The sequence below is a fragment of the Molothrus aeneus genome, chromosome 3 (genome assembly GCF_037042795.1).
Source record: "Molothrus aeneus isolate 106 chromosome 3, BPBGC_Maene_1.0, whole genome shotgun sequence".
NCBI lineage: Eukaryota > Metazoa > Chordata > Aves > Passeriformes > Icteridae > Molothrus > Molothrus aeneus.
This window is the reverse complement of record NC_089648.1, coordinates 92,612,449-92,629,521: the sequence shown is the minus strand read 5'-3', so window position 1 is coordinate 92,629,521 and position 17,073 is coordinate 92,612,449. Positions and strand designations below refer to the sequence as shown.

The 17,073-nt window shown below is 37.8% G+C and overlaps 1 protein-coding gene across 1 annotated transcript in view; it reads left to right on the top strand.

Moving 5' to 3' along the window:
- The first annotated feature begins 817 nt into the window (after positions 1–817).
- MEI4 (meiotic double-stranded break formation protein 4) overlaps positions 818–17,073 on the top strand; it is a 96,179-nt gene continuing 79,923 nt past the window's right edge. Inside the window, exon 1 of the mRNA XM_066545902.1 lies at positions 818–929. Coding sequence (XP_066401999.1) covers positions 893–929 — 37 coding nt within the window. The 5' untranslated portion in view covers positions 818–892. The remainder of the gene's footprint in view (positions 930–17,073) is intronic.

The window sequence follows — 17,073 nt, the reverse complement described above, 5'->3', positions numbered from 1 at the left end:
CTTAAACCCCCTGTAGTTCCAATTAGGGATTCTACTTCTCCCTTCCCTCCCAAAGTGTGGCACAATGCTGCTATGCATTATTGAATATGCTGCTGTGCCTTACTTGACCCCAGAGGTGACTGCTTCTTGGCACCAGATAAAACGAGTCACACAGATTCCTTGAGTACCTTACTGAGAGATTGTGACTAGCTTAATTAGAGAATGCTCAAGAAGTGTTGTGAGATACTTGGATTACATGCATTGTTTAAGGCCAAATTAATTATGAGCATTAATACAAACTTGATCTAAAGAGTAATTTGAATAAGGGATGAAATAATAACAAGATCCCTTTGAGTCCCATACAGCACGCTTTGTTTTTCCACGTAAAATATCTCCCACATCATTTAATGTTTCTGTGGAGCAGAGCAAGGCAGTGCCACTCAGAAGTGCTAGGAAAATGCACTGCCAGATGTGAGTCATTGCTGAACTCCAGCATTCGTTTTTTTTTTTCACCTTTCAAGCACAAGACAACCTGTTCCCTACTGCAGTTGCCTGCAGGTGCCTTGATAGAACATGCAGTGAGGAGCCTGCCAGACAAGGGGGGGTTGTTTGATTTTCTTCTGAAGTTTGAGGAATTATCTTCATTTCCTGTGAACATCTGGGGTGATATGGCACAACCATCTTTGTCCTTGGGTGAAATCTTGGCATTTGTGAAGTCAAAGAAATCTTCCCTTTTATCTTTCAGTGGAACCAGGATTTCCACCACAAACATGTTTCAGTACCATGCTCTTTCAGGTAAGGAAACAGTGAAGTGCTGGAAATGACATGAATTTCTGTGGTCAATTTCCCTACCAAAGTAGAAGAATCAGACTGGATGTAAGTGACCAATCACCAAATTGGTCTTGGAAGTTGGATGGCCAGAATGGGCTTCCACTGCAGCTTTTTGCATGGTAAGATTCATACATTTTGTGGATACCTAGAAAGTTTGGTAGCAGGTTTACTTTAATGAAATCTGAATACAAGGAGATCAGATTTCTAAGTCTAAACTCTGTATGTTTCTAGGCTAGATTCTTTTGATTAAATACACATATCCACAGTAGGACATCCCAATTCTAAGACAAATTGAGTTACTCCCTAGATCTGCATTGACTCTTAAGAGTGACTGGCTACAATTAGTCACATGAATTTCATACTTTTATACTTATTCTTTGTAAGTACTCTAGGGTTTTAATGAAATGGGACTGGAATACTAAATTATTTAGTGTTACTAAGCTAGTTACCACAGAAACGTGAGCGGAGAATTGTGTTTTAACTTTACAAGCAGGGTACCTCTGCAAAATTTTCCCTTTGATTACTACCAAATGAAATATTTCAGCTGAATAACCATTTTCTTTTCAGGTATTGAACAAATATCTCAAACAAATACTCTTCACACAAGCTCCACTTATAAGACCAGAATTCCACATGCAAATTTCCTTTGAATGTAAAACCTAGGGTGCCTGTCTAAAGCTAAGCATACAAATGGCATTCTGAACATTTAGTTCTAGTCCATTTATTTTTGTTTAGTTCTGTGCTTCATTATAATGAGATACACGTTTTTGTGTATCGAGGACTATAATTACTCGTGTCCATAGAGCAGCTCAGCAGAGAGTATAATTATTGCTTACATGTCAGCTCAAGGCAAGAATTAGACTCAAAAGTCTGACATGGTCATTACTCCTACATTTTAATTTGTTCACCTCCAGGTAGCACCTAACAGATCACCTATGCCTGTCCTAATTTTTCAATACAAAGAGATTAAACTCCTGCCTCTGTATCCTTTTTTGTGAGGGAGATAGTCACACCTGAGAATGAAGCTGGTTCTTCATTCATGCCAGAAGGACACAGAGCTGGTTCTGGGACAGGACCACAGGGCAGCACAGGGCCACGTGTGCAGCACTGCCAACATCACAGACACATCTGAGGCTGCAGAGATGACAGATGGTCCTGGGTGCACAGAGGTGGAGGGTGTTCTCTTTCTTTGGAAAAATCAAGCAAGGTCTTGGGACAAGCTAGGCATTTGCCACAGCTGGAGAGATTTTTTTCAGTCTGGAAGTGACATAGCCATTGTTCATGAGCTATGTGTAGATCAAAAACTGGTTTGATGTGGCTGCCAAAGATCCCTTCAAGACAGGGGCTACAGCAGGGATGACCAGAGAGCCCGCATTGTATGCTCTCTGTAGGTGCCCCTCATGCCCACCTACCTCCAAGTGCAACTTGCTCCAGAATTCAAAAACACTTTTAGCACAGGAAGACACTGGACTGTCCCTTACTCAGCTGAAGAATGGGAGCAGACGAGGGCTGCTGTCCAGCACAGGTACCCATCCACTGCTGTTACACGGGCCTGTGCACTGCTGACACTTCTCTTTTCTTCTGTTTTCTGGGGTCTGGGGCACCATTAAATTTCCTGAGAACTCTCACAGTTCAGTACAACAAAAAGCCTTCAGGCTTTAACACAGTGTTTGTGGTTTGTGCTATTATGTTGGGCAAAACCAAACAAGTTACAAAGCCACAAAAAAACTTCAAACATCCCTCCTTTGCCTATTAACAGTGAATCCTGGCTCTCTAAATAATTTAAAAATATCTGGTACTTAGGCTTTTTTGGCTGGCTTTCTCTGAGTTTGTGTGAACTTTTTTGAGTTTTCCTCCACAACAGGAAGCCCTGACCATCTCAGTGCTATATTGCAGGGCATGTCTGCATACTTCCCATTATTTCAGGAACTACAGACAGAGATACAATGCTACAGTTGGCCAAGATTTCTCCATAAGGCCCTGGTAAGGTTCAGGAGCCTACACAGAGATAATCATCTCATCACAGAGATAATTACCCTGCTCTCTACCCTATGACTGAGGGAATAACGGAACCACTTTTTCCTCTATATTCATACAACTAATCACAAAACAATAATATTTTTTCAGAAAATTGTCTCCATTACAGTAATGTTGGAAGTAGTCGGGTGAGAGTGAGTCAGCTGCGAAAATTAAAAATTCTGTTTTAATATATTTTAGTAATAAATGTTCACAAACAAGCACAAATTAAGTTTGTTCTCTATATTTTAAATTAATTTTTACTCTTCAGTTTATAAGACTCATGTCTCACTATATGATTTTAAGTGGTTTCACAAAATTGCTTCAAAAGAAATGATTCTGTAGAGTTTGCATATACTTGATATATATCTTTGAAATTATTTGATCTTGTGCATGTTTTCAGTTACAGAATAAAGGCTTCTTAAAGTTTTATTGAGAAAATTCAAGTAATTCCCTTATAACTAAATGAAAAGCACATCATTAAAAGAAGATTTAAAGGCAAGAAAAAATCCTTTTATGAGAGCACAACTCTTGAATAATTTCTTCAGCTCTGGCAGTGAATACTTCGTTATTTAATGAAATCTTGGTATGCAGTACTTTATCCCAAATGTGTCACGAATTTTCAGTGAGAGAAAATGAACTTTGGTCCTAATGTGTACTCTGGGAGTGAGAGGCACATGGCAAATATTATAGCAGTTCACTTTGAATGTTATTTGCTCAGGTATCTTTGCTCAGGTAGTATCTGGGGTGTCAATAACAGCAATTTCATGTTCTCTGTCAGGCTCTACAGGAAAAAATCCATCAGAGTCCTTTGCTTCCTCACCCACTGGCTATGGATTTCTCATGCTGATGCACAATCCGTGTCCCCAGGTCTCCCCCCAGCAGCCTCACTGTGTCTCAGCTGCAGCTCTTGTGGTGCTCACCCGAGCCCTTCTGTGCCCGTTCCATGCGATGCTCGGAGGCACCCCCGCACTGCTGGCTGTGCCTGACCCCAGAGTGCAGCACTGTGTCTGCACTGGGGCTGCAATTCCTCTCACCTAATCTCCACTTTCCAAAGGTTAGAAATATAGATATTACTCTAGTCTCTTTCCAGCTAATGGAAGGAGACAGGAACAGCTGGCCAAGATTTCTCTGGGTGGACCTCACTGCTCTCCAAAGGTGTCAGTCCTGCACCTGCAGGGACATCAGCTGGATAATGCTAACTGCATGTGGCATTGCCAGGTCTCAAGAGTTTGCAGAGACGGAGCTTGACCTTAATGTGCACCAAAATGATTTTAGCATTAACAGAACCATTTTTGGCAAGCACGTTGCTCTACATAAGGAAAGATCTGCACATGGTCCTCCCAGTACTTGGGCCTGATATTTCAAATGTTGCAGATTATAAGATGCAAGAGCAATACAAACAAAAAGTTTTCTCAGTGATTAAGAAACATCATTAGAAGCTAGTGAAATACTTTTATAAACCATTTAAAACCATTTTGCCAATAGGTCAGGTGCAAACTAAGTTAACTCAAAAGGACTACAAATACTGATTTTTGAAAATTAATAAAATAAATAAAACAATACTAACATTACCTGAGCAAAATTAAAGTTGGAACCAAGAAAAGTAGAAGCAAATTATGTATATTTCTCAAAGATAATCGCTGGAAGTATATTTATGTCTCTAAGTAAAAAGGGGAAATTGAAAATAACATTATTTGTATCTCAGCACTTTTAAAGTAATATCACATATGTAATTCCAATGAGTGTAAGTTCAATTATAAGCCATACAGCACAGAAGAACTGTGCTCTCATTATGTGAAGTGCTTTCTAATAAGTAAGTGAACCACTAAGCAAATTCTTCTTATTCATAACCTGCACAGAAGAAGACAGGGGTAATCAGTGGAACAAAAAAATCTGTCAGTGTCCAATATGAAGTTCTTGTTTAGTGCCAAATTAAACTTCTCAGTTTTTGTCTGTCACTATTCTTTGATTTTTTATGTAAAAGATATATTTCAATAGAATGCCATTTGTAAATATGAAATAATCTAAAATTTGATTAAATACATTTATCAGGATGTGATTTTAAAGACCTTGCAGTTTATTGAATAGATTTTAAGTGCTTTTTGGAGGAAAAAAATACTTACTTGCTTTCTTTCTAGCACTACCAGTTACTTTTTTACAAATACACTTTCTGTACCTTATTTTTTCATGATGGAGATGTTTTGACTGATGCCACAGTTTTAAAAGTCAGTGAAAAGTCTGCTTCACTGAAGTGGAAGCCCTGATCAGGCATTGCTTTTTCTTCTTAAACCTGAAACAAGTATAAAAGCATGTCTCTTAGAACATTTAGATCAACCTTTTTTTCCTGCTCATGAGCAAAGAATTCAGGAGTGAAGGAAAAAGACAAAGGATTTCTCTGTGACAGGAGAGAAAGGCAGGGAGAAAAAAACAAGACAAAACAATATAAAAGCCCCACCATTTCTCCTTAAAATCCTTAGGAGACCAAGTCTCCTCCTCACTTTGTGTTTTGTGGATGGAGAGGTTTGAGCTGATTGATGACAGAGTTGGGTTAGCATAAGGACCATTTACTGAAGTGAGGAAAAGTAGCTCTTCAGTCAAATATTTCCATATCTTTTGCTTTTTCCCGTGGCTCCTCGTACTGTTTTCTGAAACAACATGACTATGTTGATTACTGCTCCAAGAAGATTATTACTGTAAAAATGTTCAACTGACAAAGATTTCAGAGTGGATATTATCAATTTGAGTGAGTCAGACCTTTGTTGGCAAAATCTCAATGGAATTGAAAAATACAGTTTTCCAGCTCGGCAGACTTGTACCAGACATGTACAACGCTACGCAGAATGCCAGTTCCGTGCATCACAGGAAAGGTTTTCAGCATGTTGCAAAACAAACAAACAAACAAAAAACCAAACAAAAACCAAAACCAAAAATTGTGTTCATCTCAGAAGATGCAAAACAACTGTCTGAATGTGAATGAACACACACACTACACGTGTTCTCTAACACATACATGCAACATCAGTCAGGCTTCTAATATCTACACCCAAAATTGCAAAGAGGAACCATTTGACACAAGACCATAGTGACAAATGCCAATGCTGAACTGAAAAGGTGGGGATATATTTTTTGAACTGTGCCTCTTACTGCCACCGATATAACTGACAGAGCTATCCTATCTCTCATCAATTAATTTTTTAATTGCTGTAGGTGAAAGCTAGATTTAAATAAAAGCCTTGGAGGCATGAAGTTTCATGTAATATTTCAGTAAACAGCCAGTTTTATCAGTTTAGATTTCATTCACTTGTGAGGAAAGTATAAAAGATTCTGGACATTTAATTTGAGTTGTTTACAAGAACTTACAGATCAATTGTAAAAATCAAGTTATAATAGTATTGCTGATACAAAAAAAATTAGAATTAGTGAAGAAATTTGCATTAAAATGTCCAAAACTTCCAAGAATTTTAGAAGACTGGATTTCTTCTAAAAACCTTTTTTCTCAATTTAGCAGTGCTCAATAAAACTGAAAAGCTATTAAGCTAAGTGAATAAACTATCAGAATCTATTCACTTTTTGATGAGTCAGCATATCCAGTTGTAACAACAGCCCGGGTGTCAGATTAGGAAAACTCATGGGTCTAGATAGGATCTTAGAGGAGAAATTTCAATGTCAAAATAACAAATGGTTTCCATGTAGCTTTAAATTTTTATTTTGCTTCCTTAAACTATATAAGGAAATGAAATTTTATTCTCTCATATACCAAGGAGGAGCTAGGCAAGTTTAGCAACCATATTCTGGATAGATGGTTACACATAATATACTGAGTATAACAATAGGATGTGACATGCTGCACATTGCAAATGACATAAATCATTAAATGTTTTAATGTTGAAGGCCTTAAAGTAATTTATGCAATTTACTGGTTGGTCCACAAGTCAGTGTTTCGAGATTAATCTTATACTGCTATGGGTTGTTGAACAATGTCAGTGGTCAGTTCCCTTCTTTTCCCTCTGCCTTATTTTGTGGTTGTCATTAGCAATATTGCTTAATGCTTTATTGAACCTCCATTTGCCTCACTATGTTTTCTCACTATGTAGAAATATTTCTGTTCCCTGTAGCCAAGTGTCCACAGAATAATATGAATACTATTATTTTTAAAATGTAGTGTCATTATGAACACTTGCCTAAGCACGCAAAAATTGTTTGGGTTCAGAGGCCAGTGAATAAGGAGTCAAGCCATTCTGGTGCTATTGTCAAAGTCCTCTTATTTTTCTACTTAGGTTTGTACATATACAGAATCATATGATAACCTTGTTCAAAAGAATAATGGGATCACATTCATTATCTCTGTTGGTTTTGTAATAGTATACACTCCACTTTATCATCTTAGAAAATTAAGAAAAGAGAATTGTGGGTTTTGTTCATCACTGTTCAGCATACAAAGTGTAACTCTAATCTATTTGAAGTTCTATCTGAAAATTTTAGCACTGTTTATTGAAATACAAACAGAACAGAAAGGAGAATCCTATAAACTCAATTAAAATGGAAACACAAATATCAAGCACAAAAAATCCCATGAATTGTCAATTATTCCTTTAACATCATCCTGTTCTATAAGGCAGCTGTGAAAGTAAATTACCTCCTTGTTGGAGGAAATACCAAGCCAAATGCTATTACTGTACTCTCTGATTTTAAAAGAAGATGCACAAAGTCAAAATGTTTTATTCCTAAAATGTACCTGACATTTTATTTTTCATTATGCCTGTTTGTATGTGTTACAAGATTTATTTTGATGAAATGAATGGAAAAAAAGAGGACCGTAGAAATAAAAATTGAAATTAAGGCAAAAATAAACTATCTATATTTTATTAGTTTTTACAGTATATCAGCATCTCTCTGTAAAAATACCAAATATCCCTGGCACTGCGATAATTAGCTGCTTTTTGTGACAAAGGATATATAGGAGGCACTACTTCACCACAAACTGTATGGGCTTTCATTGGTGGTATCCAGTCTTCTCAGGTCCATGCAGCCCAAAGTCCACCTGGAGAGAAGCTCCAGTTCCAGGTACAGATCCACATCTCTGTGTCCCCCGACCTGGTCACTCTTGTCACATGAAATCTTCAAGGTCAGCATGAAGTAACTTGTGCTTTTCTAGAGAGGTAGGACAGGAACAGTAAGTCCTGCCTTGGGCTGGTGCAAGCAGTGTTTGTCTCATTTTTATATCATGATTTCCTTTCGTCACCTGTTGATGCAAATAATGTAATTAGACTAATACTAAATACAAAACCACTTCATATTACATCCATGAGCAGTGTTATTGTAGTGTAAATTCCTGCCACTGAATGGAGGATGGATCAACAGAGATATTTTTCTCCTGTGCCTTTGTCTTATTAATAATATCAATGAGCAACATCAGTTGTCTTCTTAGGCAGGTTGGGGAACACAAGCAACTGTGTCTGCTCATTATCTCATTTACCCAAGTAGTCTTTGCTAAATAGGCACATATTCTTGTATCCTCACTGCACAGACAAGACAAGATTGATGGAGATTAAAAAAAAAAAAAAAAAAAAGAAAAGAAAAGAAAAGAAAAGAAACAAAAAAAAAAAACCAAACCAAACCAAAACAAAAAAGATAAACCCAGAGGGACAACAGGTATTTATTTAATGACAGGACCTGATTTTCATAAGGTGTTTGCTTACTTGAATTGAAACCATTCAAAATAAGGAATAAGCAATTCACTGAAATTTGAGAATTAGACATCAAACCAAGTCTGATTTATCTGTTGAAGTAAACTGAAAAGAAAATTTCACAGTGTCTGGCACAGTCAAAGGTAGAAATCCTTCCTCTTCATTACCCTCCTCCAGATGCTTAGACCTTGTCTCCAGGAATACATCATGTGAGAAACTTGTCAGTTATCAAAACTTTTAACTCTAAGACTGCGATTAGACAGAAAATAGAAGTATGTTTCAAAATTAATGCAGTAAAGAACTATGGCAGTAATAAAAGAAGCCTTATGCTTCCTTTCAATATTTCCTCATTTTAGTTATTGGTTTGCAATATCAGCATCCCATTAACAGTCTAAGCTACAAAGACTTCAGGATAATAGATCTTCCTTTAGGCACCAGTGTTTGAAGGGAAAAGGACAATTTAATATTCTAAAATCAGTGAAACTGTGTGGGCAGTAAGGAAGAGGGGCTTATCTGGAGATTTACTGTGAAACAATTATGCTCCTGCAAGCTCTAAATCCCTCTCCTACTCACAATTAAAGGCATAGATAACTTCCTAATGTACAGCAGCTGACAGATCAGATGATGGAAAGCCAATATCTATCACTCCCTGTTTACTTCTTACTTTGTATGGGAAAAATCAGCCATATGCAGAATTCATTTGGGATAAAAAGAGCTTGGGTAGCAGAGCATAGTAGGAAACTTTCATCCATCAACTCTCCCCAGAAAGACAGGATGTTTCATTTGCAGGGCAGAGGAGGAGATACCAAAGGAAGAAGCAATCAGTTCAATAACAAAGGGAAAACTCTCAAGCAGAACTTCAAGCTCCTAAATGACTTCCTGAAAGGCCCTTGCACAGCTCCTTATTGGTTCTTTTGTTTGTCCTCAGAAAGGCAATTGCCAGAAACTTGATTTCAATTTGAAAGCTTTCATTTATAAAGAATGCAGCACCAAAGGAACCAACCAGTGTGGCATATTAACCGGTACAGTGAATCAAATCTTGAAGACTTTCTTCAGAGTTTATGTTTTACAGCCTATAAAAACTCTAGAAACCAGACCTGGCAGAATCTTTAGCACTTCAGGAACCCCAGAATTTGGCCTGCTGGGTTTACCTGTGAAGCTCTTGCCTTCAACTTTTAAACAGTTTGTACATCCAAATTCAGTTCATGTCACTAGTAAAATTAATCCAATCCACCAACAAAGCTTACATTTAATGCACATTACTGTTCTCTTATGTCAGAGAAATCTATGAAAGTGATCCTGCTGAATCCAAAGCATCCTATGACTCTCCTAAAGCTCTTTGGAGGCAGAGAGACTTGCCCACTGCAGAGCAGGGATTCACTGCCTGCGAACTCAGCATCTGTGATACTTAGATTGTCAGCTTAAGTACTTTAAAACTTTCTTCTGTGTCCTTATTTTTCCCATTAATCTCTTATCTTATGCAATATAAAAAGAAGACTGACAAAATAAATTGTGCAAGTAGGAATCCAAATGAGTAGTTTGGCTTGTCTCCAAAATATCAGTAAAAACATCCCCATTTTCACATTACTTTTCAAATTTCTGTATTCTTCCTTCTCCCCTTCTCTTAATTTCACAGGAGATTCCTGGCTGATCCTTGCTTGTCATAAAGATTTTGCAAGGAATTTTTGAAGGGGGATTTAATTAGGATGGCCAGTAATAGCTCACTTTTGTTAACTCAAACACAGCATCACCAGCTGGGCAAGGGAGGGGATTGTCCTGCTCTGCTCTGCACTGGGGCAGCCTCACCTCGAGTGCTGGGGGCAGTTCTGGGCACCACGATGTCAGAAAGACATTAAACTATTAGAGAGTGTCCAAGGAGGCCAACAAAGATGGGGAAGGGCCTTGAGGGGAAGCTGTGTGAGGAGCAGCTGAGGGCACTGGGTCTGTTCAGCCTGGAGGAGACTGAGGGGAGACCTCACTGCAGTTACAGCTTCCTTGTGAGGGGAAGAGGAGGGGCAGGCACTGATCTCTGCTCTGTGGTGACAGTGACAGGATCCAAGGGAATGGCCTGAAGCTGTGTCAGGGGAGGTTTAGGTTGGATATCAGGAAATGTTTATTCACCCAGAGGGTGGCTGGGCACTGGAACAGGCTCCCCAGGGAAGTGATCACAGCACCAGCCTGACAGAGTTCAAGACGAGTTTGGATAATGCTCTCAGGCATAGGGTGTGACTCTTGGGAATGGTGCTGTGCAGAACATTGATGGACTCAATGATCCTTGTGGGTCCCTTCAAACTGAGCATATTTTGTGATTCTATGACTGAGGAGACCTACACCTTCCTCCATCTCCCAATACTTCTGGGTCCAAGCCCAGATGCCTAATATATATGTGCAAAACTGCATGAAACAACTTGCACATAGAGTCTGCTTGCCTGGCCCAGCAACTACACAGAAGCCTGGAAGCAGCAGGTCCTCTGAAGAAAACATACCAGTTTCCTGGGTGCTACCCCAAAGGCCCACTGCTCTAAGGGATATGTGAAAGGAGCTGAATCAAACCAATGAGAAATCTTTCTTGAAAAAAAGAGTCTATTCTTCTCATCTCCTGATAACACAAGCAACAACTTAACCTCCAAAACATTTACCTAAGGGGAAGCATTATCTAAGTCTTCAGAAAATCTGGGTACTTTTCACAGTGTTATATCTCAATGACTGAAATGAAGTCAAAACCACTGTGTCAATTGTGCTCCTTCAGGATTACATTTCAGTTGCAGTGAGATTGATGCAAATAAGTAATGACCATGGCAAATACTGGTCAACAAGTAAATTACTTCCTTTTTATTCACTGACCCATAGCTGAAGTGACTGGAAATCACCCTTCCAGAAAATGGTTATCAAAAAAGCAGGTTCAGCTGTTTTTCATCCAACTGGCTGTTTATGTTTAAAGCTTTGCAGCAGAGTTTTTATTTTTTGAAAGAAAGGATGCTTGCTTTGATCTTACAAATGTGTATCATTATTTTTTAATCAGTTCAGTTGTGAATGTGAGAAGCATGTTTTTGTGCTTAAACATATGGTGCAGAGACTTGCATAAAGGAAAACAATAAAAGGAATTGTAACAATTCTTGTTTCCAGTTTCTACAGTTACTTCTAGCCAGTTTTAAAGTCTTGGTGTTAATTTCAGGTGTTATTATTAGTGACTAAACAAGAAAACACTTTCTTAGTGTTTAGATGCTTTGGAGGCTTATTTTAATGTTAGACATCGGAAGACAATGACCTGTTTCAACAGATTAAAAAACATAATTTAAAATGAGATGCTACTGTATTGGATGCGTCTGAGACAGGGCTAGTTTTCCCCATTGCAGCCTTCATAGTGCTGTGCATTGTAGGGGATCTAGGATCTAGAAAGGTGTTGATAATGCAGCATCAGTGCTGGCCCTCCAAGACCCCCCTACTGCACCCAGTAGACTGGGGGGGACAAGGTCTTGGGAGGGGACCTTGTATGATATCCCGTTGGACCAAAGTAACCAAAGGGATATCCATACCATAGGACATCAGTTCAGCAGATGTTCTCAGCAGAGCAGTACAGCATTTGTCTTCCAAAGCAACTGCTGTTCATACTGATGCCTACCTGTGAAGTAGCTGGGTATCACCTGCTGATGGGAAGTACAGAAGAAATCTTCTGGTCTTCCTTTGTTTCCATGTGCAACCTTTGCTTTTGCTTTATTAAAGTGCCTTTACCTTGAATCATGAGTTTTCCTGCTTCTTATTTTCTCCATCTGCATCTTGCTAAGGAGGGAAGAAAATAGGGTGTCTTGGAAGGCACCTGGCACCCAGGCAGGTTAACCATCACAACTATCAAATTAAAGAACTCACTACCAAGAACTCTCTACCAAGACTGCCTACTTTTTTTCTCTCTTTGAAATATTCAGTGGATTGTTCTATGTGCTAATCATCATGCAAGAAACTTTAGCTCCTAGGTGATCCCAGAAATCAAGACTCAAACTAGGGGAAAATAATGAACAGGATGTGGAAATTTCCAATGCACAGATTTACCCTGTAGTTTTTGTGGAGGCTCAAAATTATTTTATAGTCTTATTGTTTCTTTGCTTCAAATTGAAAACATAAATCCATGCTTTATCGTTTTTTCATTTTAGTTTGAACTATTTTAGTCACTTAGCAATCAATCTAATGTTCATGATTTTCTGATATTAATAACTCAGTATTTCCTTTAAACTATTTCCTTTGAAATCTCACTGTCTAAGCCCTTATAAAAGTCCAATTTGAGTGGCATTTATGATTTTATAGTGAAGGACCTGTCAGTTTTTTAATTATAAAGTTTTCAAGAAAATTTACATAATCTTTTAATTTGTTCAGAGAAAACGGAATGATTTTTTTTTGGATTTTCCCATATTTGATAGGATTTTGCAAGGTTTCTGTGAGCTACTTAGATATTTCACAGGGGCTTTCTTAGCCTTGTGGTGCAAACTAACTGCATCACAGTCACTCAAACTGTAATTTAAGCATAGAAAATCTGTATGGGATAACATTTGACACAGTACTCAATAGCAACTCTTTCAGTTACAAATGGTATAGGATCTTGTGAGTTCTGTTAGAAAAATATAAATCTCCTGAAAACGTGCAAAGAATTTAGGTTGGAGGAATAATGGTTTGGACACATGTAAAAACCTACTCTATTTAATTTAAAACCAATTTATCTAAGCACCCAGTTTTGCAAAACTGAATTAACATCTCTGATGCATAAACATACATGCATTTGGAAAATATAAATAGTGATATTTTATATGGCTACAGCCTGACTTACAGCTGTCATTTCACCAAAAAAGGAGGAAAAAAACATTGCATAATTTCAACCCATCAAAATAAGTCCTCTAGCAGAAAAAATGAAGTAAGGCTCTGTAAAATTTAGTTGATGAGCTTTGATGGTAATATAAATGGAAAGCAGCCACTTTTGAGAAAGGCAAATTAACAGAAACCAACTGCTCTTTGATGTCTCCAAATTCTTTGTTGCTTTAAGCTCTCTGTCAGCCTTATTGAACTCCTCCCTTTTGCTTTACTGAAGACAGTTTCATCTTACTATCTAAATTTAAAAGATTTTGGTATTTTCTGCCAATGGAGTGTCCAACGGCTATCAGGTGACTTATCTCCTGTGGATAATTAGCTGAAATCATCTAACTATGATCAATAACACTTGGAAGGAGATATGGTTAAAAAGCATTACTTACATTAGTAAAGACTATGTATATAAATTGCATTTTTCCTTTGAACATAAAAGACAAAAAAACTTAGTGGATGATCTTGGAACCACACTGAAGAAGGCTAAATAAATGATCATTGAAGAAAGCAACTAGGTCAAAAAATTTTGGCAAAACTTAAGTCCAAGTTAGTTGCTAATCAGTATTTTTCTTAATCACATGGGTCAAATAGGGTAGCTGACCTCATTAGATAGGGTGCTAGTAGAGAAGCTGGTGACAAAAGTTTAGTTCCCCCACTCTGTGGCTGATCTCGTGTCTCACTCTGTTCAATAAAATTGAAGCAATGGCACATTCTTACCAAAAAGATACAAGCAAAACAGAAGGATCATAGAATCATAAGATTATAGAATAGTTAGGGTTGGAAGGAACCTTAAAGATCATCTAGTACCAACCCCTCCACCATGTGCCAGGACACACCTCACTAGACCAGGTTGCTCAGAGCCCCATCCAACTTGACTTTGATGGGGCATCTTCAACTTCCCTGGGCAACCTGTACCAGTGCCTCACCACCCTCAGAGTAAAGAACTTCCTCCTAATATCTAATCTAAACCTACTCTCTTTTAAGTTGAATCCATTCCCCATTCCCCCTTGTCCAATTAACATAAGCCCTTAAAAAAAGTCCCTCTCTGTCTTTCTTGTAGGCTCCCTTCAGGTACTGGAAAGCTGCAATTAGGTCACCTCAATGTGTTCTCTTTTCCAGGCTGAATAAACCAAATTCTTTCAGCCTTTCCTCATTGGAGAGGTGCTACATCCCTCTAATCATCTTTAGAGGTAGCCTCCTCTGGGCTTGCTTCAATAGGTCCAGGTATTTCTTATGCTGGGGACACCAGAGCTGGATGCAGTACAGGGAAAAAACACTGACCAGGAATGAAGGACGATCATTTACAGCAGTAATGAAGAGCTCAACAGCGTCTACAAGCTGAAACAGCACACAATGAAGAAAATACATGCCAGCAAATAAACTCTAAAAAACATTCTAACAGCCTTTCCCACTGCACTAAATGAGAGACAAAACTGGGCTAGGTAGACCCTTGGTCTCGCTTACTGAGGTGTGCATTATGTTTCCAATGTGTGCTTCCCTCCTTGGTGTTACTTGCTACTTGACTTACTAGTTAGAGACAGGTGAAACGTATTGATTGACAGTCCAAGGAATGATCTGTGGGACATTGGGACCATCTCTTTGGCTCAGTATTGACTTTAAACTGAACAAATTCCCAGAGCATTCAGGCAGTCTATCTGATCTGTTTTCCACAAATAAAATGTAAGTAGCAAGGACAAGCTCATCTTCATGAATATTGGCAGAACAACTTTTAGCCCTGAAAACAAGTGTAGAAGTAATTCCTTACGAGGAAGGAGGGTTTCTTAGCATATGAACAAATGCCAGTGGCAGCACAGGTATCTTTACATTTTGATAGTACTTCAAAAACTCTGGACAGTGTGAAGTATTTAAAAGCTGAAGCATTCTAAATGTCTGAAGACATTTAATAGCAAGGAATAGTGTTCTGAGGGCTACATAGATGAATATTTCAAATGAGGAAACAAAGAGGAAAACATTTTGTTAAAAGAATGGCCTCACTTACAATGGCCACAATTCAGGTTGAGAAGGTATTTAATTTCTATTATGACATACAGAGGTTTAAAAACATGATCTGTTGTGCTAATATCGTTCATGTTTGTTCATTACCCAACTATAAATTATTATCAAAGTGTAGTAAAAATCCAGCCTGGCTAGTTCTGAGGTATGGAATACAGACAAACAGATTACTGAATACTTTGAAAAATGTTTAGGTTGCCCTTTTACACTCCAACTCATGTATCTTTTATCTTGACATATATCTGCCTTTGGCATGTTTGAAGAAATCTGGTTTTGAAATAATCAAGTCATGCATCTTAGAACTACCTGCCCTGGTCACAAATATACCACATTGCATATTTATTGACAGACATATTTTCTCTTGAGAGAATTATATTCATATGTGCATGGCTCTCAATGTATTCGTGCACATTATCTGTGTGTCAGAGATGGGAATAAAGCATAAATAATATATTAGAGTTGAAGAAGAAATAAAAATTATGAAAGCTATTGGAAAAACAACTCCTCTCCAAATGCAAGGTGCATGGGAATAGAAGAGGATCATCTCCATAAATACATTTCTTCATCCAATTTCACCTTAGGTTCTCACAGATCAGTGCAGAGCAAAACTTCTGATTAAACTTCAATTTAATTTTCTTACAGACCTTAAGGAAATTATATATAAAGCACATATATCAAGTATCACATGCACTCCACAGAACTCATATTTCTTTATTCTCAGATATGAATTATCCAAGTAACCTATATAAGAATTTCACTCTGCTGAGTTGCTGCTTTCATTGTTTCCTAAATCCTTGAGACAAGAAGTTATAGAGTCAATCAAGCTTAGAGAACAAATGAATGTCACAGGTGAAATGAAGAACTGTGCATTTATTTTACATAACTGAAAGATCAAACAGTGAATTATTTCAACAAAAGTATAGAATTTAGTTAGAACAAAATTCAATAGAACTTAGCTAGAAGTGAATTTAGTTCATTTTATGAACTACACTTATACAGTAGTTTCCACAGATTTAAGTGGAATTTGAAGTGTCCCTCCTTTAATAGGGGTTTTATGTTGTTGTAAGTTCATACATTCATGACATCTATGCCCAAAATTACACATGTAATAAAATTTAGGTTCACTTTTATTGCAGCCAATTCCTTTTAATCACTTGTTTTCTTCATAATTACAGGGTTTAGCAATCCTGGTTTTGGTTTGGTTTAGTGGTTTTTTTTGGGGGGAGGGGAGAGGCAGTTGTTGTTTTGGAGTTCTTTAATTTTTTTTTTTAATGTTTTCGACTCATTCAGCAGAAACATGATTAAATACGACATAGATATTTTAGCAGATGGGTGATTATCTCTTAAAACCTCCTATGGAATGGCTGTTTGTAGCAACTTATGGGTACATGCAATTTTCTCCCCTTAAAATATGCACAGCCCAATCTTCCTAGTTCTAATGTGCAACCTGAGTCCCACATATGGACTTTCAGATTTCTGGACAGCTGCATGAGGACATAACTTGTACAGACTGATTTGAATTTTAAATTGTATCACTTGAGTCACATCATGCAACTTCTAAATGGCATCTTCATTTGTACCTACTGGTGCTTACATTTGTATGTCACCACCATTTTATATTGGGCGTGGGAACCATGGTAATGTGACCCTCTCATGCTGCAAGCAGATGATCTTCTCTGAAGCAACAGCCCAGCTG